The sequence below is a fragment of the Scophthalmus maximus genome, chromosome 22 (genome assembly GCF_022379125.1).
Source record: "Scophthalmus maximus strain ysfricsl-2021 chromosome 22, ASM2237912v1, whole genome shotgun sequence".
Classification (NCBI taxonomy): domain Eukaryota; kingdom Metazoa; phylum Chordata; class Actinopteri; order Pleuronectiformes; family Scophthalmidae; genus Scophthalmus; species Scophthalmus maximus.
Genome location: NC_061536.1, coordinates 3,050,101 through 3,071,555, shown reverse-complemented (window position 1 = coordinate 3,071,555; position 21,455 = coordinate 3,050,101). Strand labels below are relative to the sequence as shown.

Below are 21,455 nucleotides of genomic sequence, written 5' to 3'. Positions count from 1 at the left end.
AGGGCTCGAAAAATCGACAACATATTTAAACAGATTGTGAAAACAATTCCATCTGTCGCCTTTGGCTCGCCACCGCTCGCCAGATGGAGCACTTATCATTAAGAATGCTAACTGCAAGAACGCTGCCAGTTGGCTCCCAGAGACCTTCGCCGTATCGCGTTCAAAAGCAGCGCCAGACAAAAGGCCGCAACATTATTTCATAATTTCTGCTCCAAAGCGGTGTCTGTTGAGGCAATCTATAAGGCCGGGAGGAGCGGGGAGCAGCTCGGGGGCTGGCTCAGCTAAACGGCGCTCAGCCACACTGCACAGCTAATCTCGGTCTCTGCTCAGGTGAGGAAATTAAAACTGCAGGCAGTTTATGGGTGTGAGGCAAAATCAATCTTTTAATTAAGTACATCAGTGCATCTTTAACGAGCATGAATCATTTCACACAGGATTAGAGAAATTAACAGAGCATAGGAAGTGGTAGTAACTAGATATATTAACTTAATTCTCCTAATTTCTAAATGATTAATGGCATATGTTCATATGGGAGGTTTTAATGTGAGCACTGTGGTGGGTTGCGGCAGCAGCAAATCAGGCCTGATTAGCAGGAGCATTTCATTGCCACCTTCAGTTAGCCCCTTGAACCGTAAATTCCCTCTAATTTTCTTTTTTAAATGTTATAAAATGGTTAAATCATTGCATCCACTTTTCTGCTTATTATTGTCTTGAAGCAACATTTAACTGCAGCTGAAATCAGCAGAATGTTTAGACAATAACATAATCCTAAATGACAAGGTGGTAGCCCTGACAGTGATTTAGATTATTTAACCCCCCCCCCCCCCCCCCCTTATGTTAAATGAAGGCACATTTAGCAGCATTTACATTGTGTCTATCTGGAAATGTTATTGTTCCACTCATGTTTGGGAATCAAAGTTTTCAAATCCTGCCACAAATTCTGGACTGGATTAAGTCATGAACCCTTAACCTTAACAAAGTTGACAGATTCCTCCACGTGTGAAAGAGGACTTTACAGAGGGTGGAATAATCATAGTTTTGCCCCCGTGTGTGTGTGTGTGTGTGTGTGTGAGTGTGTGTGAGAGAGAGAGAGAGAGAGTGAGCAAGCAAGTCAAAGAGCGCTGCACACAGCTCTACAATTACAAGGGCAGTGAGCGATTTTGGAGAAAGCTATTTTCTCTCTTTGTTGTTGTTGTGATTTATCTGCTCTGGCCGGAGCGCAAATCTTCGACCTTCGGTGTGGGAGTCCAACCACTAGGCTAAAACCCCGGAGTTGCAGTGCCACCCGCTAGCACGTCTCTTAAGGTGTCGACGAGTGATGCACCATTTTTTGTTTTTGATTTACGGAGCCTGGGCTGCGCTGAAAACACTGATTTTTTTTCGCGGCAAACATAACAGTGACGGTGAACAAATATTCCCTGATTTTTACAAAACGTGTTTTGCTTTAGAATCACAGACTGCCCCTTTAAGCAACAACGCAAAAAAACCTGTTAGGGATCATTTACGTTGTGGACAAAATTTCCGTATCATTATGAATCTGTGGTGGGTTAAATTAAACTAAGAGGGCCTCCACAGTCTAGGTAAGTATAGGCAACACAGCAGTGACGTGGAGAACAAGTCATTATGAAATGGCATTGTTACAATAGAAAAAGGCAGCATTGCCTGATTGGGCTACATGGAGGGTGAAGGGTATGCATCGCTCCTACAATCCTGTCCCACAACAATCTATTTACAAACGGCCTTCACTTGATTAGTGCACCAGGGAATTATTGCACGAGGAGCATCGGGGGAGGAGGAATATACTGACAGTGAGAAACAGGCAGCATTAAACCTGATAAAGTTCCAAAAGCACAGGTCGTGTACACTGAAGAGTAAATGTGCGTTAATGAACTGTGCTTGCGTGCAGCTCAGTCTGGCTACCGTCAGCAGGGCGGTGTAAAACTCAACAGAGCATCTCATGGAGCATTAATTTTACAGCTGAGACAGAACGCCGAGAACATGCTAAATAAAATCCAGCTCACAGGTTGACTTTAAAGGTTTTCCTCGAGTGGGCAGGAGCCACCACAGGCTAGGAGTCGCATTCAGCTTTTTTAAAAGGTAGCACTGGGCGACATTGGGCCTTTTGGTTGAAAATGTGCATGTGTGCGACCCCCCGACACATGAATTACCAGAAACACACAGACACACACACACTCCAGGCTTGGAGGCCAGCGGGAGGTCGATTAGCCAGTCCTGATAAATTGAAACATGGCTTTAGAGAAGTGCCAGCGCTTGGGCGCCCTGGTAAAAGCATTAAACATGCAAAGCAGGGCCCTTTTAGCGCCTGCCATTGCTACGTACTGCATTTGAAGATAAATGCTCCACTGAAGTGCCTCGCCCGAGTGGCTGTGGCTCCCAAAAAAAAAAAAAAAAATGTAAAAAAGCTTCTTAATCCCCGAGAGCTCCAGCAGTCCTCAGCACATGTCTGGACCTGAGGTTTCTAAACCTGAACAGAAAAACACATTAACCCAGACTGCCACTGTGCTCCAATACTACACTATATTACCCTCTAAGACAGATCGAGTGCAGCGTGTGGAGAAACGTCCAGGACACTCCTCCCGTTCTTTGTTAATTTCTCTATTAGTAACAGAGACTCCAGTACACTGGAGCTGCTTCAGTGCCTCCGGCTCCGCTGTGAGCATTCGGCCACGAGGGAAAAGTTCCCCCCAAGTCCCAGGTGAGTGGCACCGGGTCACACACTGACAGTGTAAAAAACAAAGGAGAAGTGACAGACACCCCCCCCCCCCCACACACACACCACCACCAAGCTGTCAGATATCAATCTGGAGGGGTTTTTTTCTTGAGGGAGCAAGGAGGCGGCTCAGTATCGCAAGATCAGAGCATGGTCGGTACAGATAAGTAGGAGCCAGTGAGGGGTGGAGAGAGGGTTCTGTTCCCTCTCACAGCTGACACCAGACGTTACACCGTGAGCCGACACAGTCCTCGCGCCATCCCTCTTCCACGGACAACGCTGAAAGTCACAGGGAAAACAGCCGGAGGATTTATGGCCACTGACACAAATGTAGCCTGGATGACTTTCAAAATCAGACGATTTTTCTACTTGTGCCACTGATGCTGAACAACTCAACATTCTCTCTGTGCGTAACTGAAATAATGTACATTTATTGTCTTTTGGTTGGCTTATTATCATTCTTTATTTAGTCAAATTTTCGAGGGGTTTTGCCTAATCTTGAACACAAATGGACATCATAAAGATATTCAGTCCCTCGTTCATCCTTCCACCAAGTTTGGTTGAAATTAGTTTTTGCGTAATCCTGCAAACAAATACACCGACAAACTGACAAGGATAAAAGCACATTAGTGTGGATGTAACAGTCCAGACACATGCACACACTGAATGGATTGCCATTTAATTTGAAACACACATTCATGTCCTCAACAGGATGAATTGTGATTGAACTGTGGTTTCAGAATTTAGAAATAAAGCCTCTTGCATGAAAAGCAACGTTGCCATTCAGAAGTTAATTTGTATGCAGCCCTCATGCTTGAATTTCTAGAACCTTTTAGCCACATGCCACACGCTGACAGACATCTGCCTGCTCCGGCTCGCTAACAGAATGTGTGGAATTCCAGTTAGAAATGGCCCCCACTGACATTTCACCATCTTAATCAGATCCAACACTTTCGCAGCCCACTACAGTCTGATCTGTTTTTATATCTGTAGTTATAATAATTTAATATTGAGTCAGATTGTTTTGGTTTTGACTCATCTTGAGGACATACTGGATATAATCAGACTGAGACCGAGTGCAAATGTCATAAAAAAAGCAGATTTAGGATCACGATCGAAAATTATCTGATGCTCCCCAGCTCAAAGGATAACAACATTTTTTTTACCATTCAAGTCAAAATATTTTTGACTTGTATGTCTGTGTTCTGTATGCAGTTGCACTGCCCTCTGCAAAAAAAGCTTTTGTTACAAATGTTGATTTTGAACCAGGGGGAACAACAACTACCTTGTGCAACATTGTGATAACCTTACGGAGAGACTGAGACTGATGAGAACTCAAGTTAATTATTTGAAATCAATACCGATCAATAAGTTAGCCAACAGTGCCATTAGTAACAAACAGTGTGATTAGACTGGAGGATGAGGTGGGCGAACAGTTTACATTTCACACAGTGCCTCTCACTTGTTGTTTCTTGGGCTCTGGTGACATCTCCTGTGGGATGAATTTGATTGGTCCTTTGATCTGTCTCCTGGACCTCTTTGTGCCATCAGGTAGCGTCTCCATGGCGATATCGGCTTCATCGCTGCTGGCCTGGTCACACTCAGAGCATTGCCTGAGGAGAAGGAAGAGACTTGCTTTTATTACCACATAGGCCCGAACGCCTAATGTTTACTGTAATAACATGAAAAAAGGGACTTTGGCAGCTTGCTCTGATAAGGTATCTGATAAAGAATTGTTTTTGCGAAATCGTAAATTCCAGTCTTTGTGCTAAGCTCAGCTAGTGCGGACCATGTTAGCCACATGGTTCTAGGACTGTCAGTGTCGGTCGATGTAAATGTGGCAAAAAAAAAAAGTGATGCATTTTAAAAATAAAATTTGAGTGTGGAGGTAGCCTTTGGGTCACACTGATATATGTTGACACACACCCAAATTTGAAACACATTCATGTTCTTAACAGGATGAATTGTGATAACTGTGGTTTCAGAACGTACCCTGCTGTCGCTGTGGCTAACAGTTTACCGGATAAAACTGAAATTGTAATTGTGTCACTGTGAGCATGTTAACATGCTAATGTTAGCCTGAACTTCAAAGCCCTTCTCTGCCCAAGTATAGAATCTCTAATACAGTTTATAACCTTCATCCAGGTACAATTTATAGCAGGAAAGTTGGAGGGGGAACTTTAAGTTCAACTTCTAGTTTAAGTCCTAAGGTCAAACCCTGAAACCTTTCAGGAAACTAGTATATTTTGAGTGGAGGTGGGAGTCGCCACGGTGATTTAGTGCCAATGATGGATCATACATCCTATCACACTTCAGCCACAAGGTGAAGAGAAATGGACATAAACATCCTCAACTCCTGGATTTGTTTCACCCTTTGGAAACTATACACAAATCTTATCAGAGGTCCCTGCACATACACAACCAGATAAAACTGATATTTACTGCATCGAGTCAAAGTGAGAGCTGGAGACGGATACCGCCTCACAATCAGCTTCTGCCTCTTCTGTTTGTTTCACACAAGAGCACGGCAACCTGTAGTATCAATTTGTAATTTATTATGAATCCACACACACACTTGTATTATTTAAAATGGTTTCCAATTTTAACCGAATAAGGGGAAAAGAGCTTCATGCTTATATTAATCTGAATATAAATGAATTAGTACTTTAACATACACACTACCAAACACATCCTGACATTTAACACCAGATGCACCTCTGCAATTCTTCAATTTACAATCGGAAGAGAACGCCTCTTCCTTTTTCATCACCGACTCTCCTCCCTTGATAAGGAACGGGGGGTAGTCGAGAGTAGAGACTTCGACATTTCCACCATCTCCTCATCTGACAGCTGATAATCCTGCTGCCAGCGACTGGCCTCAAATGTCAGGATTAATATGAATAAACAAACTCTAATGTCCTGATATATTACTACTCAAATCTGACAGAGAATGAATACCAGAAGCAAAATCTGTTCACACTCACATAATGAAGGTGTTCTATGATGAATCAGCGACAATTGTCAGAAGTATTCAATTTGTATATCAGAATAAATACTTCTCGATGATTGTAGACATCAAAGGTTTGAGGTCAAATAACGTTAAGGCAATGAGAGAAAGTGAAAACCTAAACTTAAAATTCCATCAATTAATTTAGATTCTAGGCCATTTTGATTCAATCAACTACTATGACACAGTGTTTTCTTCTCAACAAATTACACAACAATAAGCACTTAATTCAACGACAGCCGAGGCTCATGGGTATTGTAGTGATTAGACTAGTAGTGTTGTGATATACCAGGACTGATGATAACATTATTTAAAAAATGAATTATTTATGGATAATATCATGGAAATAAACGTGACTGTTACAGTCCTATGTTTATGTTAAGTAACAGAGGATATCATAACATTTTTAAAAAAAAAGGAAGAGTAAGGACAAAGAAAATATTTTGACAAACTGGTGCCAATGTGCACGATAATTCAATCTTAAAAAGCATTACGATACCACTTTTTACAAGTATGCCCAAAATGAAAAGGGTATATCCCTGCAACTATAAGGTCTATATGAATTATATGTTAATGTAAATTTAGTTTCTTGGTCTTGGAATTGGTGTTGTGTTTACGTGAAAATGGGTGAAAATGGGCTTCCTGTTACATATACATGCTGTATATTGCTACACAATTCCGTACATGAGCACAGTATCGAACAAGGTCCCGACTTATGGCAGAAAATATTCCTGCTGAAAAGCAACATGCCATGATGAACAGTGGATAACAATTTTAGGCATAATGCCCCTATGTAACACCACTTGTAATGTAATTATCACAGCCAGAACCTGATTGCTTTCTTTCCTACACAATTCATCTCCTGCGGTTCAACTGTTCATACCTACACAAGACTTCTGCATGTGTTTTTCTGTAAAGTCAATGGCAAGCCTTTTTTAACAAATGGCCAAAAGGAAATTATGATAACTTTAGCAACAACAGTTTGTCTCAAAAAAGTGTTTTTCTTCTGTTTCTGTCCTCTAAAATGTCTGACATTGACTATAGGGACTATTATTATTGACATTATAGTAATAGTTACTCTCTAAAGACGTTACTATAGAGGTGTTTTCACATTCCTCTCTTGGAGTAGGAGATTTCTGTGCACTTCTCTGCAATTTGAATTTCAAACGAATCCTGGCAAGTTAGATTTGGTACGTCACAAAGAAAGAATACAAATCACTGTCGAATATGAAAATCCAGGCAAAGAAACCGGTAACTTCCAGTGCAGCAGAGGCAGCGCATCCAAGAGAAACGGCAGGTGTGTCAGCAGACAGTTAGCGTTAGCATTTGCATTTCCGTGAAAGTTTTCTGGCTGAATCTCGCGGATGTTGCCGCTAGTCATCTTGTTGCGCACATTCTTCCACCGGTCAACCTAGTGCAAGCAGTTGTGGTGGGCGGGGAGCGCGGCCTGTTATGTGCATGTCAAAAATATTCAGTTTCAGATTTCCTTAATGAGGGAGATACGAGTGGATGGTTTCCTGTCCCATTTCAGAGAGTTTAAAAAAACAACTCTTTTGGGTAAAAAATGTTAAACAAAATATTAAGCATAGCAGATTATTTTTATATACTTAAAAACGTGTCTGGAGGGTTCCTTTATAAATATAGATTGACATTTTAAAGCACTTCTTGCCGTGATTACTCTTCCGTTGTAAAGCATGTTGGTTTTGGCTTGTGAGGAAAAAAGACGAAAAGGAAAGAAGTAGATAGATGGTGGTGAAGGTCTGTCGGTGAAATTATACCTGATGTTGAATAACAATGGTCCATTAACAAACAGTCTAATTCCTGTGTTAATAAAGCTGTAAATAAAGACTAGACGATGTTTCTCCACTTCCTCCCATTGTACAAAAATTGAGCAAAAATATGTTGGATATGGGTGCTGCCATCTTGAGCTTTTAATGTCATTTGGAGGGGGAGTCAGAGCAGTCGTGATCGTGGTGTGGAGAATTCTTAACCTCCATCTGGTTTATGCTGTTGCTACATCACACTTCAAGTGGTTTCCTGTGTACATGATTCCAAACACACACACAGAGCTAACAGCACTTAGGGAACTTAGACCCTCATCTCAGCTGCTGACAATTAACTCAACATCATTTTCAATGGAGACGCCTAAGGTCACATATATCTTCACATAGAGTTATTTCCTTTGTATTTCTTCAAAAATCTGTGCACAACATATCTCCGCGTCTCTCACCAGTAGCTGTTCTTGGTCTTCTTGGGCATGCGTGTTAGTGGTGGCTCCAGGCAGCCCAGGTGGTAGTAGAGCTTACAGGTGTCACACAACACCAGCAGATGTTGGTCCTGGTTCTTCTTACAGATGCCACAGCTGCAGGTGCATATTAGGTGAAATGCTGCTTATTGATATCATCACTCATTATAGTGGAAGAAAAGGATGGGGAAAAAAAATGAGGTGAGACACTTAGTCGAAAAAATGTATATCTGAGAAAAAAATATGGAATTTGTTGAGATGCACCTGTATGTGCGAGTAGGCCTAAGGTGCAGGAACAGGTTAGTCCTGTAAAAAGGATGATCCGATCACTGATTACCGGCTGCCATGAATCTTAAGTGTTAGTGTAATGTTTATATATTTTAAAACACCATTATGATAGCAAACAAATACTATAAATTATATAAAATGTTGTTGTAATTTAAGTGTGTGTAGGCTGTGTTGGTGAAGATCAGAATCCTCATGTACACTGCATTCAAGAGTTTGAAGAAGAAATCCCTTCCTCAGAACGGTTGGTGAATAAGGGCCCCGTGATGGACATGTTCAGTGAAGCAGGCCGTTTCTGCCCTGGGCATTTGATGATATTTAACAACAAGCAAACAACACATTAAACACGTGCACTTGGGTTTGACTGTCATTACTTTATCATTTGAACTATAGATGTTCCGATACCATTTTACCCTTCCAGATACCTATTCGGATACCGTGACTTTGCTTATCAGCCAATAACAAGTGCTAATCCGTTATTGGATAGGCAAAATCAATTCATTTCAATAACTGCAATAAGATACACCTGGCGGTATGGCTCTGTTCTAGGACCTCCATGCCCTTCCATGGATATGTGCATATGTGGATAGCCTGAGGCAGGGAGAGCACACCTCCCTACTCCTCCAAGAGCAGCAGCTAAAGATTGGAACAGGAATGACAACACATGACATTATAAAGGTCAGATATAGCATGAAAAGGAGGTGCTGGGGTGGAGGCGGGTTGCGAAGTTGCTTGCAGTGAGAGCAGGAAGAGTAGGCAGGCTAAAGCAGCTTAAAAAGAGCACACAATATGAGCTTTGCCAATTGAATGCATAGAAGAGGATCAGCTGAGCCCTCAGGTGATGCACTGAATCGTGGCCGAGCTTGACCTCATGGCCTGCCTGAACTAAAGCTATGCTCAATTAATATAAAGTAGTATTAGTATTAGTAGTAGTAGTTAAACAGCTGTATGCCACTTACTCTGTTTGGAAGTGATGATTGTTATAACTGTTGTATGGCCTGGCTCAGGTTAAACCCAAAAACCGATACATAGAGAAAATGAACGCCATATAACTGCTAAGAAGAAGAAGTGATTTCCAGGAAAAGACAATTTCAGTTGTATCTGAGTGTGACTAATATACTTAAAGTATATTTCTCGCTAATGCCTGACTCAGCATTATTGGAGGCATTTCCGATGCTGGTATTGGAACATCTCTAATTTAATCATCACTATTAATCCTGCATTTGCACTAGCACATGCTGCTCTGACTCTGGATGCTGTGTTCACCTGTAGAGGATTGCTGGCAGGCTGGAGGACTTCCCTGGGCTTCCTCCCTCCTTCTTACTGGGTTTCCTCTCTTTTGGGGCTTTCAGAACAGCTGGAGTGTTCAGTTTCTGACAAAAAACAAAATAATGGTTCCATTAATATTTTCATGTAACAACCATGAATATTAACTTGTCTTTAAGAAAGAGGCACTGGTGGTTGGATGAATAAAATCGTATTCGTTCAGCTGGGCTATATGCTTATGTAAGTAAATTTCTTGTTGTGAGGCAGATAACGAAACATGCGCAAAGCACATTTCTAGTCTTATCGACAACTCAAAGAGCTTTACAGTACAACTCACATTCACCCATTCACATAAATTCATACAAACACTGCTATATCTAGCGCTTTGTCTATCAGCATCTCATTCACAAGCTGCCAGCACAGTCGTCAGGGGCAATTAGGGGCTCAGAGTCTTGCCAAAGACACTTCGACATGCAGAGGGGTTGAGCCAGGAATCGAACCACATTTTTTACACATTTTGTTGTGTTGTACTGTAGATTTCATTTAAAATGTGAAAATGTTCTACCGTCAGTCTACGTCAATAACCCACAATGACAAAGTGGTAACATTCTGCAAATGTATTGAAAATTAAAACTGATATTGGCCGGGGTGGCTCAGTGGCTAGTGCAGGCACACATATACTTCGAGGTTTATGCCTCGACGCAGAGGTCCAGGCTTCGAATCCGACGATTTCCTGCATGTCTTTACCCCCTATCTTTCCCCTTTCTCACCTGGCTGTCCTGTCAAATTAAAGGCGGATAAAACCCCAAAAAATCATCTAATCCTAATCATCTAAAAAATTTAAACTGATACCTCTCATTTACAGACGTATTCAGACCCTTTGCTGTGGCATGGTGAATGATAAATACAACTAATGAGAAAGAGACAAAATACTGATTTAAGTTGGCTGAAGTACCTCTTTGAATTTAGTGATATAATAATTAAGTGATTCTGTCTCACTACACTAATTACAACCCAGAAAGACACTTGAAATTGTAGTGTTGCTAAGGTCAGAGTGGGGGTCAATGACTCTATAAAGATGCAACAAATAAAAGAGATGATACTGTTACCTGAGAGTTTGGACTGTTAAATAAAGTGAATGTGTAAAGTTCCCTTACAGCAATGTTGTAAGGAGAGTTGAGAGAGGAACCTGTAGTATGTGGCAGGTGAAAAGCAGCTAGCAGATAGCCTGTTTATTCTCTGTGCATCTCAGGTGCATTGCTGCCACACAGGTTAATTAGAAAACTTATCTCGTAGGGACCAAGTCTGACACTAAACAGACAAAGTTTTCCCCCAGAGGAACGTCTAATCTGAGCATGTCCGCTCTGCCTGCAGCACAGAGGGAGCGTCCCCGCAGGGAGACCTGATAGATGGAAAGGGGGGTGGGGGGGGGCACGGTGACCAAAGCACAAGGGGCTGCCGGGGTTATCTCCCCAACCAGGACTGCCAGTCTGCCTCCATCCAACCACGAGAAAGTGTCTCTGCTGCTGATATGGAGCAGTTTCAACATTGTTAACATACGTTATCAGACGGATGAAGAAGTTTAAAGGTACATTTTAGACAGTAAACAGTAAGTGGAGGCAGTCAGGTACACGGACGGGCTTTGAGGCTCTCTGGATTGCTGCCACAATTCTGTGTGTCTCAGGAAAAAAACATCAAAACCTCACAGTGCAGGAGCATACAGGGTGCTCTCTGTGGCTGACAGCATTTTCATCATATACGGTAATGTAAAATTATGAATATCTAGCTGTGTCACAGAATAAAACTCAGAAACACTTCTTTACACAGAGGGCTCCTTCGTCTTTGAGCCCTAGAGTCCCCTCTACCTGAAACTCTCGGATCTAACAGGAAATGCTGGAGTACAAAGATCTCTCCATTTACTCCTCAAATATCTCTCCAATTCCTCCACTTGACACGTGTGGCAGAGAGCAATAATAGGAACAATGTAGCAATGTTGTACTTGAGTTAGTCTCAATATTTTTCCGTTATCTCAGACCTGTCTCAGTCATTTTGGTCTCAGCCACAGGACTGACCTACTTCAGTCTTTGGTTTCAACTGAGTGGCTAGCTGCTCAAATGACAGTCCATTTTTTTTAAATTTCAACTGAACATCTCACTGATAATGATGTCACAATGATTTTTTTCTTTTGGTAATCATGCAACATTGTTTTCATTTGCACCATTTTCTGTTTCCAATAAACATCAGCATCTTCTTTGCAACAGAAACAACTGACAGCTCAAAGTGCCAAACCTCTTAACTAAATATTAAACAAAATGACTAAAGAGTCAATCCACATAAACATGTCTCTTATTATTTTTGTCATTACATCTGTCATTTAGAAAGGAAATAAAGAAAAGCATGTGGCATTTTCAGCTTTTAAAAATGTTAGTTCTACTCTTATGAATGAAATGAAAATCTTGGGCCAAAGATTTCAAGATTTATGTGAAATTATGAAAGGCATACCTCACTGCTTTCTGATGTTGAAATGATCCAGAAAACACACAACACTTGAATTTGCCATGTATTGCTATTTCTAAGTATTGCGATTCTACCAGTAGTGTCAGTCAGTATCACGATTTATTGCAATTTTTGTTTACTTATTAAATACTAGACAGAAAAAAGTCAACATACAATTCTAGAGACGATGTACTGTATATCATGAGTTATATTTCAAGGACTACACACTAAACAATGCACGTCACATTTCATGTCAGTCTGAGTTTTACTTCAGCAGCATCATTGCTGCATAAACCTCTTTGCACTGTTGTTGCAATAGTTAAATAAAATAGCGTTATAATAAAGTTAAACAAATTGTTTTTTAATGGTGCAATTATTAACAAATGGGGGATGGTGGGTGCCAAGAGTCCTAAACTTCTCGGAACATGTGGAACAAAAACACTGACTGTGTGCTGGAAGAGGGATGACAGTCCCAGTAGGGGACATCAATAATTTCTGCAAATGCACAGGCAGGATGACAAATAGAAGATGAAAATATGGCAGATAGATGGCACAAAAGCAGGCCGTGCGGTGACTGATGTTGCTACTTAAACCATGCGTGTTCATAATTAGGTGATTTATGGCGGTCATTGCAGATTCACTGCCAGTCCCCTTCTCGTTCCTGTCCATTTTGCAGCCTCGCCGCCATATTAACATCATCTGACCATTTATCTACTCGGCTCATACTCCCAGCGCTTATACTTTTTAATGAGGCTTTTTAGGAATTTTTCCCTTTAAGTACATGAGACTTTAAAGGAGTTACACTGTTTCAGGCAGTATATATAATGCCAATTTTCTGGAGTGATTTTTATAGAAAATTTCAGTGGTAGCTGTGTTCTCTAATGTCTGAGGTGAGGATTGTTGTTTAAGTGGCAACAAAATGTCCACCAAGAATAGTATTGCCAATGAAAAACATTAACATCTGTAAATACACAATATGATAAGATGCAATTTAATATATTCTTAAACTTAGAGCTGCAACAATTAATCGATTAGTAATCGACTACTCAAGTAATCACCAACTATTTTGATAATCGGTTCAAGGAGTTTTTAGGGGGAAAAAGTCAAAATTCTCTGATTTCAGCTTCTTCAATGTGAGTATTTTCTGGTTTCTTTGCTTCTCTATGACCAAACTACTAATCGATTAATCGAGAAAATAATCGGCAGATTAATCCATAATGAAAATAATCGTTAGCTGCAGCCCTATCTAAAACATAGTATTCGCATCATCATTATACTTCCTCAGCATGGATATTTATTCTTGACCTTGGAAACAGTGGTTTTATAACTTTAAGCTTTTTTCTGGAGCTTTCACTAGAATTTTATGGTCATGGATAAAGCTCTGTTCTTATCCTATGAGTTGGTCATGTGATACGACTGAGCAAAGTCCGTCCACAAAGAGTTTGAGATGCTGTTGAGCTCAAAAACTAAAAAGTAAGTAAGTAATAAGACTTTTGGAATTGCTGCTGGTCTCGTTTTAATTTGAAACTTGCATTTTTCTCTTATCTGTCATGACCCGACTACCTGCGGTGAATGCAAAGTGTTGCTAACACTTACTGTCAGAAACAGTTACCCCTCGCCGTCGCTCCAAGATAATAAAACCCTGCTCTTACTTTTCAATATTGCTGTTCCTCGCCCAGAGTATTTTCTGCAAATAAGCAACCCGCTGCAGAGTAGACACTCTGCTTCCTGTTTACACCTGCATGCAAACGACTCATGTACGTGAATGGATATGTGATATATGTTTTCAGGTGTGTTAGTATGGACAGAGACTGTTTGTTTCTGGTAGGGGGGTAACATTTTATCTGGACAGAGATCGCTTTCGTTTGAAAGTGCTGTTCTATACATATTACTGTAATGATACGGCCTGGGCTGCTCTCTCCTCAGAGCTGCCTGAACACAAGCAACAATAAATCCTAACTCTATACACTCCAAAGCTCATCTTTCCCTCACCTCTCCCTGACTCCCTTATACCTGTCACACTGCCTCGTATGTTTAATGAACAATGCTGCTTACGATTGCTATGGAAGAGCAGCTTTCTCCTTTTAGATCAGGGAACAGCCACATTAAACTTCACGAAAGGACAATAAGCTGTCTACTTATTCGAACTGTACAGCATGACCTCAAGGTAAAAATTTATTCTAAATGTTAAGAAAAGAGCCTATCCTTGCACTTCACATTTCCGCCCTTGCTAAAATTATAAAGGATTACATTTACAATAAATAATAAAAATGAGGAAAAAACAAACAAACAAACAATTACCAGTGAATGCGGAACATTTTCTAATCTGGAAGCTAATAGCTTAGATACCTGTTGTAAAGGGTTCTGGTTGTCCTTAAAGAAACCTGCTTTTTGTTTTGATTCTGTTAATATTTTCTGTATGAGATCCACTTCGTGTAAAATGAGCAAATTCATGACTTAAAGTTCTTTAAGTTTAACTGTAAAAATTGTATTTGTTTTAAACGGTTTCAGTTGTACAGCAATTTTGCTTCTAATTCTGTAGTTTAATATTTTAAAATACCAATGGTTACCGATGAATAATTGTCAATAACTGCAGATTATTAGTGTGCAGTTGGAACAACTAAAAGTGTCAGTCTATTTCTGTAGATTGCAGTTCACATTCATTAAATAACCCCTAAGCCACGGTGGCACATCGTTGTAATTGGTTGCCATAGGAACAAGAAGTGGGAGACAGATTTTACCTTCACAGTCAGGTCTGACTTCATGGAAAATGACAGGTCAATCACTTAGTGCAAAATAAAAGGATTTTTTTTTTTTTATGGACATCTGGGGAGTCCTGACAGTTAAACCGCAGAAATGACTGTAGAGGGTAAAGAATATGTTTATATTCATTCACAGATTTGGGCGCAGGTAAAAATGAACCAAATGCAGGTAGTGAGTGAATGAGGTGAGAATGCTGCTGACAGAGTCACTTTGGATATGAGGGAAAAGTGTCAGATTAACATTACAGTTATAGATCAGGTTATTACACTTGTATTACTGGGTTGGGTCTCCGACTCAATTTAGAGATAATTTCAGATAACGTGTTGGTTCTGTTAACGAGTTTTTGGGATGCAGAATCGGGCCGGTGCAGGACTGGGCAGCTAGGTAATTACTGACTGCAGTATCAGACCACTGTTGGCCACGTCTGCCATTACTTGCAACCTTCACATCTCTCCCTCACATTTCATAGCGACAAAAAAAAGAACATGAGCAGTCCGCAAACATTCACAACAAGAACTACTATTGTGTAGTGTATATACTGTGTATAAAACATTTTGTGACAAGAGAAGAGAAAATGGTATGTGAAGAGGCAGAGATTGTGGTGGTACCTGGCCCAGGATGCCCCCCAGCAGAGTCCACATGGCATGGCCTTCACCCCGCAGCTCTCCATTCACATTCAGCAGCTCCTCCAGAGACTCACAGAGCTATAGTGGGAGAGAAAAGACAGCATCAGACAATGACAGAACCATTAGCATACACGCCCACAAGTATACACTTTATGTATTGTACATTCCTACTCAATTTCAAATGTATTTCTTTTAAGGGCTGCACGGTGGTGTAGTGGTTCGCACTGTCGCCTCACAGCAAGAAGGTTCTTGGTTTGAATTCCGGCTCGAACCAACCAGGGCCTTTCTGTGTTGAGTTTGCATCTTCTTCCCGTGTCTGCGTGGGTTCTCTCCGGGTACTAAGGCTTCCATAGTTTCATGTTTGTGTCAAGTAGAGAGCCTGGTCTAGACCTTGTTAGCCTAGTGTAGCATAAAGACTTGAAACAGCGGCAATAGCTAGCCTGTTTCTGTTCAAAGTTCAAAACATGGCTACAAGCACCTCTTAATCTCACTAATTTACATGTTGTCAGTAACCTGTAGACAAATGGAATGAAGACAAAACCCCAAAACATGTGCTCAACCACAGCACCTGGTAACCTGCACTGAAGCCAGTGAGACACATGTGGATTAGCTGTTGTTGAAAATAAATAGTTTCATCACATGACTCCATAATTCTTGTTTTTACATTTCTGGATGGGAGGCATGGAGTTTCTGTCTCCGTGGGTTTCCTCAAGTCCTGCAACTTCCTCCCACAGTCCAAACACATAGGTGTGAATGGTTGTTTGCGTCAATGTTTCAGCCCTGTGATGGACTAACAACCTGTCTAGGGTGTACACTGCCTCTTGCCCAGTGTCAGCAGGGATTGGTTCCAGCCCACCCCAGCAACCTTAAAAGAATATAGCTATTGGATGGAGGGACAGACATTATTAGCTGTGTAAAAGAAATAAAGAAAAAGCATTTTCCAATAAAATTAAGATTAATTTAGTCTACAGTGGTCTTGGGCTTTCTTTTGTTATGCGGACAATTGCAGTGAACGACACAACAAAGGGTTGACTAAGGTTAGGTTGAAGAGCTGGGTTTTCTGGGGGAAATTTTAAAGATGTCAATGTGATTTTAAATGAGGTTTTTCACTACTGGAAAATAATATGCTCTTTACAGCTTACTTAGGTTTACTAGAGTTGCTAATCATCCAGGCAGAGGAGAAACATAAACAGAGAACCTCCTGGATTTGTGTAAGATTAATAAAAAGCTGGCCCCCGGCTTTGATTTAATTGGCTCACTGTCACAGGGGTACAACAGTAATGGGAAGGGTCACAGTTGGGTATAAACATAAGTGACCATAAAACCTTATAAGCCCTATAAATGTCATACAGTGTAGAAGGTGAACTTTTGAACCAATGTTGCAGTCAGCGTAAATGCTTAATGTCAACATTACATATGATGTGCAGGAGTTGGGCCTTGTGTCACGAGTAAACCTTGTGCTGGGCTCCACTACAATATATCAGTTATAGCTAGACCCGTAATGATATTCCATCACTGGCATTTCCAAGGCCCAAAGCCATGCACAAGCAACTCAAGCAGCGCAATTAGCAACACACACTCCATTAATAACGCTTAACACGCAAGGCAGAAGACTGAACGCAACATTAACTCGTGACTTTTACTCTGCCGTCGTATTCCCTTACTCATGTTGACAGATGGAGCGGTAGCCTTTTCACAGAGGTCGTGTTTGAAAAGCGACGAGAGAGAGGCGGGCTCATGATTCACACGAGTTTCATCATGTGACAGAGTAAGGCAATAATAGCGTGGTGAAACTGTAGCACAAGCTGAGTTGAGCATTGTGCATTGTGCATAAAAGAACACTGTTGAGAGCATTCTTGAGACTTGCCTTGAGTTGTTAGCATAGCCATCGTCAGAATTAAGTTTTCTCCTGAAATATTTATAATTTGTGAACTTGCTTTGATTCAATTTTAAATAAATAACATTATACCCCCCCCCTTAAAGTACAGGGGCTGAAATAAACACGCCTGAATCACAATTAATCAATATGGTAATTTGACACAGGTTGTAACATACTGTAACAAAACACAAATGACAAAGCTTCACCAGGTGTTGTCCTCTCAAGGGATAATTATTTGTTCATATAGCTGTATGTTTAATTATGTGTGTTTGAAATGCTGCCTACAGTAATAATAATATTAATAGAAACATCGTTCATTTCAATTTTCCAAAAGAGAGTTTTTTTTCCCTTCTTTTCTTACTAATGCACTTAGTACACTTTATGAACCGGGCGAAGACGGATTCTGCTTCTCACCTTGTTGTACTCCACATGCAGTTTTTCTTGCTCGCTCTCCAGCTTGTCTTTCAAGTTCTTCTGTTCGGAGATGTTGTCCTGGATCTGGATCATTCGCATGTTCCGCTCTGAATATCAATGGGACAAAAATCAATAGCACGATCGCAATCTATATCCAAAAAAGAGCACACGAGAGAGTGTACTGATGGCAGAGAGGCCCTCTGCTGCAGGCTAATGTAGTATGCTCTCAAGGTTACTGCCATGGCGTCTGCTCCACATTTGGCAACATAATCACTTTATGGGGCAGAAAATGCCTTAATACAATATAAAAAAATAAAATAATGTATTGATGGTTTAGAGACATATCTGTAAATAGAATGGAGCAGAAGCCAAAAATATGAGAGGCTCTTAGAGAACAGACATATGAGCATCATGTTTTTCAGCTTTTCCTCAGGCAGCTCTGAAGGACAACGGAGGAAGAAGGAAAAGGGGAAAAACTGCTTCAGGTGAAATCATTTCCTTTTTAAATAATAAGCCAAATCAAAATTATGAACCTCAATATGAGCATTATATGTCTCCTTTAATTCATTCTTGTTTAGTTGTAGACATCTAAAGCATCAATTATGATTCATTCACGGCGAGCAAAGTGTAACCCATGTTACACAAGAATAACTGACACATCGAGATTAGCAAGGAAATGAGTTTCCTCACCCAGGTAGTAATTGACAAAGTCTGCGGTGAGAGCAGGCTGCTTGTGTTTCCTGCGTCCATCCATGCTGGCGTTAGTGTCGGACGTGTCCACGGGGAAGATGTCAGTGCTGATGCCCATCAGCTCCGCCTTCCTCATCAGCTTCCTGATGGCTGAGGCACTAGAAGTCAGAGGGCGTGGCAGCTTTTCCCGGGGCACCCACGCCTGAGGCCGGGTGTTCCTGGACAACTCTGCCTTTGCCCTGTACTGCTGCAGGCGGGTGGTGATTCGGGCCTGAAGGGGGGGACACACACAAAGTCCAACATTGTAAGTTACTACAAATCTGGAAGAAGACCATTGACTAAAACAGTGTTTCTTAAAAGTATGTTTCCTGACCAAAGGTGGTTGTGATACAATATCCTAATATGTAAAGTATATCTATAATTATTTTGACTTCGGAAGTTGAATCACCCCTGCTCATATTGCTTATACAGGATTTTGTGTTACTAGAACATTTTGATTTCAGGTGTGACTGACACTCTGGCACATGTTTGTGGTGAGTGACATCGGCGCACCGTCACTCAGACTTTATAGACTCAGTCACTCAGTCAGGTTCTCTACAAACAAATCGAAGGCTGGTGTCGTGTCAACACATGAGAAGTGAAACAGCTTTCATACAGGTTTTTATACTGAAACAGTCAGTCTGTTACACACACACTGATATTGGGCAGCTGTTAGTCATGCACTAACCGGCGGTTCGATCCCCGCTCCCCCAAGTCCGCATGCTGTAGTGTCCTTAGGCAAGACACTTAACCCTAAATTGCCTCGGACGGCTCTTCCAAAGGTCTATGAATGTGACAGAGACAGTGCAGTTAATAGCAGCGCTGTATGAATGTGTGTGTGAACTGGAAACGCCCTACGTAAACACAGTCAATTTACGATATTGCATTAATATTCCAAATAGGACAATATTCAGAATTTGATATGGGTCGTGTAAACAGCATATTACATTTGGACATTCTGAATTTGGCCTTATTCGGAAATGAGCCTTATCCAATTGAGTCATGTGGGATATGCCAATATTATTCAGAATATGTGTCTTACAGCAGTTTGTGATCTGCTGTAATGATCTATTTTTGGTGCGTTGTACAGTAACTAGACAACAGTTTGCAAGGCTGAAGCAGAGATGTGTGCCCAAAAGAGAAGCCCAAATGTCTGGATGGAACAAAACTTGAATATTGACAGGTTTTTGGAGATGACCATTTTGGCCCTTCTTGCTGAGTTACAAAGTCTGGTTGGTCAGCCAACTCTAGGAAGAGTTGTGCTGGTTCCAAACTTCTTCTATTTTCAGAATGACTTAGATCCCAGTGCTCCTTGGAACCCTCAAGAGCTTTAGAAATGGTTTGATACGAGTACAGTTTTATCACAGAGGTCCACAGACAGACTATGTTGCTTGAGTTTGTCCTGATGTGTGAATTATACAATGTTATGTATATTCGCAGGTGTGTGCCTATCTAAAAAACTGTCCAATTAATTAAATTTGCTGCAGGGGAACCAGTCAAGTTGTAGTCACGTCTCAAGGATATATTTTCCCGACTCACTCCAGCTTCATATTCCAGTCGTTATGAACGGTCCATCACAAATTCATCAGGAGTTCATTTAGTTGGATCCAACTTTAAAACAAAAGACGGCAACTCCTCATGGTGCAAGAAAGTATTCAACAAAATCCCCCAGTCAATTTACTTCAACCCGGTTGTATCTATTTTTGATAACTTTAATCAACAATTCTTGGCAATTGACCATCTTAAGGTCCTGAATTCCATTTCAAAAGCAGTTCTGAAAATCTACTATTAATTTATTCTCTCACCAGAGCCTCAGTCATTTCCATATTTTTATTCCCCCTTTCCTTTTGTGTATTTGTTTTGTGTTAGTTGTGTGTTAAGAGTGATACTGTCTTAGGGTTTTCCATAAATCTAACTGGGACTGGGAAACATAAATTACAAACCCAATCCTAGGCCTAATCTCCATTCCTCCACTGAACAAGTACCATGTAGCAAAAAACGCCCAAGCTTTGGGCAAAGGGCTTGAGCTACAAACTCAAGTGCACATTTAAAAAGTTGTTCTGGGCTTTGGCTGTCGCAGCAGATATGAATGAATGAACCTTACCTGAGCTTCAGGAGTAAGCTGTTTCTCTCTCTCCTGCAGAGAGACCTTACAGTAGGACTGCAAAGCCAGATAATTCTTCCTTTTCCACTTCCTGTCAAAGCGGTCTGCATGCTGTTTGCAGTACGCAAAAAATGGATCTGCAATATCCTGTGGAAGCAGAAAAGGTATATAAAAACTTTTACTATATTTACTATATTGGCCTTTCACATTTGAGCCTACTTGATTTCTCACTGTCTTAAAAACAAAAGCAGAACCAGTTTTTGTCTTCTTGGAATCTTTTAAGCCTGACATGTTTCAGTGGATGTTATCAACATTTTAAACTGTTAAATTAACGGAAAATTTGTTAAGTTAGGGAAAATATCTTGTAGATTTGACCTTCTATTTGTAAATCTAACAATGTCCCTTTTTGCTAAAAAGCCTAACAACTAATTTTGAGTGGTACTTCACCTTGGATGTCTTATGTGAGAGGAACACATTCAGTTTGTCATTTTGACAGCTGGCTAGCAGAATAGCACCTAACAATGAATTTACCTCTCACTGTGATAAGTGATAATCTGCCGTGGAGTGTTGAATATCCAGGTTGTCCCCCCCCTTACCTCCTCAGCTGCTGCCTCAGACAGGAGACCCTCTCTCTGTGCACAGGTCACATGGAAGTAAGACCGACACATTCCTGCATCACAGCTGATGCACACACCAGTCCTGGCAAAACAGGCATCATCACAGAAACTGCACTCCTGCATGAGAACAACAGAGAACAACAAGGAGACTTCAAGTTATAGCTGCAACAAGGTGAAGTTGAAACTTGAAAAGATGACAATGTGTAAGTAGGACACCTGGATGGATAAAATGTTAAAAGATTCGGTTCTCCGTGAGAGTTAAAGTATTTTTAATTGACATTCAAAAAAGTTGG

General features: G+C 40.9%; 1 protein-coding gene across 8 annotated transcripts in view; it reads right to left on the bottom strand.

The window, feature by feature from the left end:
• The window catches only part of phf14 (PHD finger protein 14), a 73,523-nt gene that overhangs the window by 37,483 nt on the left and 14,585 nt on the right, over nt 1-21,455 (bottom strand). For 5 of the 8 annotated variants that reach the window (XM_035620640.2, XM_035620637.2, XM_035620642.2 and 2 more), the window contains exons 7-15: nt 21,142-21,279; nt 20,546-20,692; nt 19,130-19,225; nt 18,403-18,673; nt 17,713-17,819; nt 15,402-15,497; nt 9,535-9,641; nt 7,969-8,100; nt 4,194-4,344 (exon numbers count right to left, since the gene is read on the bottom strand). In XM_035620640.2, coding sequence (XP_035476533.2) covers nt 4,194-4,344; nt 7,969-8,100; nt 9,535-9,641; nt 15,402-15,497; nt 17,713-17,819; nt 18,403-18,673; nt 19,130-19,225; nt 20,546-20,692; nt 21,142-21,279 — 1,245 coding nt within the window. The other 3 variants (XR_004786804.2, XM_035620639.2, XM_035620643.2) reach the window with 3 other exon arrangements.